Source organism: Sinocyclocheilus grahami, unplaced genomic scaffold (assembly GCF_001515645.1).
Source record: "Sinocyclocheilus grahami isolate Dianchi unplaced genomic scaffold, SAMN03320097.WGS_v1.1 scaffold216.1, whole genome shotgun sequence".
Taxonomy (NCBI): domain Eukaryota; kingdom Metazoa; phylum Chordata; class Actinopteri; order Cypriniformes; family Cyprinidae; genus Sinocyclocheilus; species Sinocyclocheilus grahami.
In genome coordinates, this window is record NW_015505395.1 from 1,626,260 (window position 1) to 1,629,297 (window position 3,038).

At 33.6% G+C, this 3,038-nt stretch overlaps 1 protein-coding gene across 1 annotated transcript in view; it reads left to right on the forward strand.

Annotated features, from left to right (window-relative positions):
• Positions 1-3,038, forward strand: part of LOC107596281 (ras-related protein Rab-11B-like) — a gene marked incomplete at its 5' end in the record, with an annotated part of 4,902 nt that overhangs the window by 1,170 nt on the left and 694 nt on the right. Inside the window, one exon of the mRNA XM_016286976.1 lies at positions 1,860-1,940. Within this exon, the coding sequence (XP_016142462.1) occupies positions 1,860-1,940 (81 nt within the window). The remainder of the gene's footprint in view (positions 1-1,859; positions 1,941-3,038) is intronic.

Below are 3,038 nucleotides of genomic sequence, written 5' to 3' on the forward strand. Positions count from 1 at the left end.
TAATCCACAGCACTCCAGTCCATCAGTTAATGTCTTGAGAAGAAAAAAGAAACAAATCCTTCAAGGCGTTTTTAACTTTAAACCGTTGCTTCCAGCTAAAATACTGGTCCATAAAAGTCCATAATCCATAATAACTCTTCCTCCAGTGAAAAAGTGGTCTGGTCTGAATCAGGAGAGAAATCTGCACAGATCAAGCAGCGTTTACAACAGTCCAAAACAGCTCTAAACAAATATGTGGCTGGATTTTGATGTGAGAGACAACAGGAGGTGGACTTTTTCACTGGAGGAAGCGTTATTATGGATTATGGACTTTTATGGACCAGTATTTTAGCTGGAAGCAACGGTTTAAAGTTAAAAACGTCTTAATGCTGGATTTGTTTCAGCTTTTGTCTTCTCCAGATGCAAATTGATGGACTGGAGTGGTGTGGATTATTGTGATGTTTTTATCAGCTGTTTGGACTCTCATTCTGACGGCACCCATTCACTGCAGAGCATCCATTGGTGAGCAAGTGATGTAATGCTACATTTCTCCAAGTCTAACTATTCCTTTAATAAGGGTGTAAATATTTCCTCTGACAATGATTCATAATTCTATATATTTTTTTCAAATAAAAATAGGTTAAAGTATTGTATTTAGAATAATAAATAAATTTGAACTACATTGGTTATATTAATCAGCACCGATTAAATTAGATTAAACACGAACAGGACGAAACGTCTTCATTAAACCATTCTGATAAACACTGTTAGAAAAAATTGAAGAAATTAATAGTGTTACTCATCAAGGATGTATTAAATTGATCAATAGTGACAGTAAATACATTTATAATGTTACAGAAGATTTCTATTTCAAATAAATGCTGTTCTGTTGAACTTTCTATTCATCTGTGAATCCTGAAAAATAAAATGTATCACAGTTTCCACAAAAATATGAAGCAGCACAACTGTAGTTTGAGTGACGAATGCCGTTCAAGCGTAGTTCAGGCATCAGCTGACGCTCATCTGATTGTAACTCCTCCCACTACATTTAAATAAGATATATATATATATAGTTCATCCGTACTCACACTTGCCTTACTCTGTCACACAGACCTGCGCTTACCCTCCTCCATCCCCAGCTCCTCCTTATACAGGCACATAATCACTTAGCGTCTTGTCCACGGAATAATCTATCACCTAATCGTTGCTTAATCTTGTCCAGTCTCATTTATAGACCTGTATAACTTCTGCATGGAAGTTTATATCTGTTGCATATTAAAAATTCTGGTAATTGCATTAGTCAAACCTCAATGAGGTTTGTTTGTGGACAGCTCAGAATCTGAACCCTTTAGAGCAAAGCCTGCCGCCAAAATAATAACTGAACTATTTTCAACATGGATAATAATCAGAAATGTTTCTTGAGCAGCAAATCAGCATATTAAAATGATTTCTGAAGATCATGTGAACTGAACTATTTTCAACATTGATAATAATCAGAAATGTTGCTTGAGCAGCAAATCAGCATATTAAAATGATTTCTGAAGATCATGTGACACTGAAGACTGGAGGAATGATGCTGAAAATACAGCTGCGCATCACAGAAATACATTACAGTTGAACAGATATTCACATAGAAACAGTCATTTTAAATTCCAAATATATTTCACAGTTTTTACTGTATTTTTGATCAAATAAATGCAGCCTTGGTGAGCAGAATAGACGTCTTTCAAAAGCAGTAAAATTGATGCATGCAATTGAATTTGCACAAAAATTCATTCTGCTCGTGTCTTGTGAACAAGCTTCGCTCTGCATGAAGGTTTATGTTGTCAGTGGATATTTTTAAGAGCAGATGATATTAAACACCTTCTGTTTGCTTCCAGAGAAAAATAACCTGTCATTCATCGAGACGTCCGCTCTGGACTCGACTAACGTGGAGGAGGCCTTCAAGAACATCCTAACAGGTGCAGACCCATATAACCATCATTCTAGTCAAACGCTTCCTCACAGTAGCAATAAACCAACTAGCATGATTCCCATGACAGCTACAGTGGCGTCTTATGTAACTTTAAAAGTGCAGCATCTGCCATCTGGTAAGCTGCGATTGCCTTGCAGGAATTATGGGGATTTTAGAGAGATGTTTTAGATTGGGGTGTAAATATTCACACTTACACTGAAGCCATTTCATAATCATTCTCTACTAGATGATGTAATGCAGCATCAAATCTAAAATTCGGTGGATTTTCAGTGTATTTTGATACGTTTCACAATTATATATACAGTGGGTACGGAAAGTATTCAGACCCCCTTAAATTTTTCACTCTTTGTTATATTGCAGCCATATGCTAAAATCATTTAAGTTATTTTTTTTTCCTCATTAATGTACACACAGCACCCCATATTGACAGAAAAACACAGAATTATTGACATTTTTGTAGATTTATTAAAAAAGAAAAACTGAAATATCACATGGTCCTAAGTATTCAGGTTTAATGGCTGCAATGTAACAAAGAGTGAAAAATTTAAGGGGGTCTGAATACTTTCCGTACCCACTGTAAATAAAAAAAAAAGATAAACTGGAGGGACACATTTTACATTAATTGAACGTAATACACAGAGAGCAGGGTTATTATCATTAAACTGAAATAAAGCTGAAATAAATAAAACCAAAATATTAGATGAAAAACTTAAAGCAAAATAAATAAGTTTAAGTTGAAGTATATATAATATGAAGAAATACATAAAAACCGAAATACCGAAAATATATATAATATGAAGAAATATATTCAAAAAAAAAAATAGAATTATCAAGTGCATGTCATATTTCATAAAGAAACTGAATCCTGTTTTAAGATTGTACTTTTCCCCCCCTGCAATAGTACCCTCAATTTCCCATTATGGTAAAGCAAAAAATAAATCAATAAATAAACATATATATAAACATAAATAATAATAATATATATACTTTTCTTTTTTTCTTTTTGAGTGAAAAAGTGAAAAAATAATAATAATATATATATACAGTGGGTACGGAAAGTATTCAGACCCCCTTAAATTTTTCA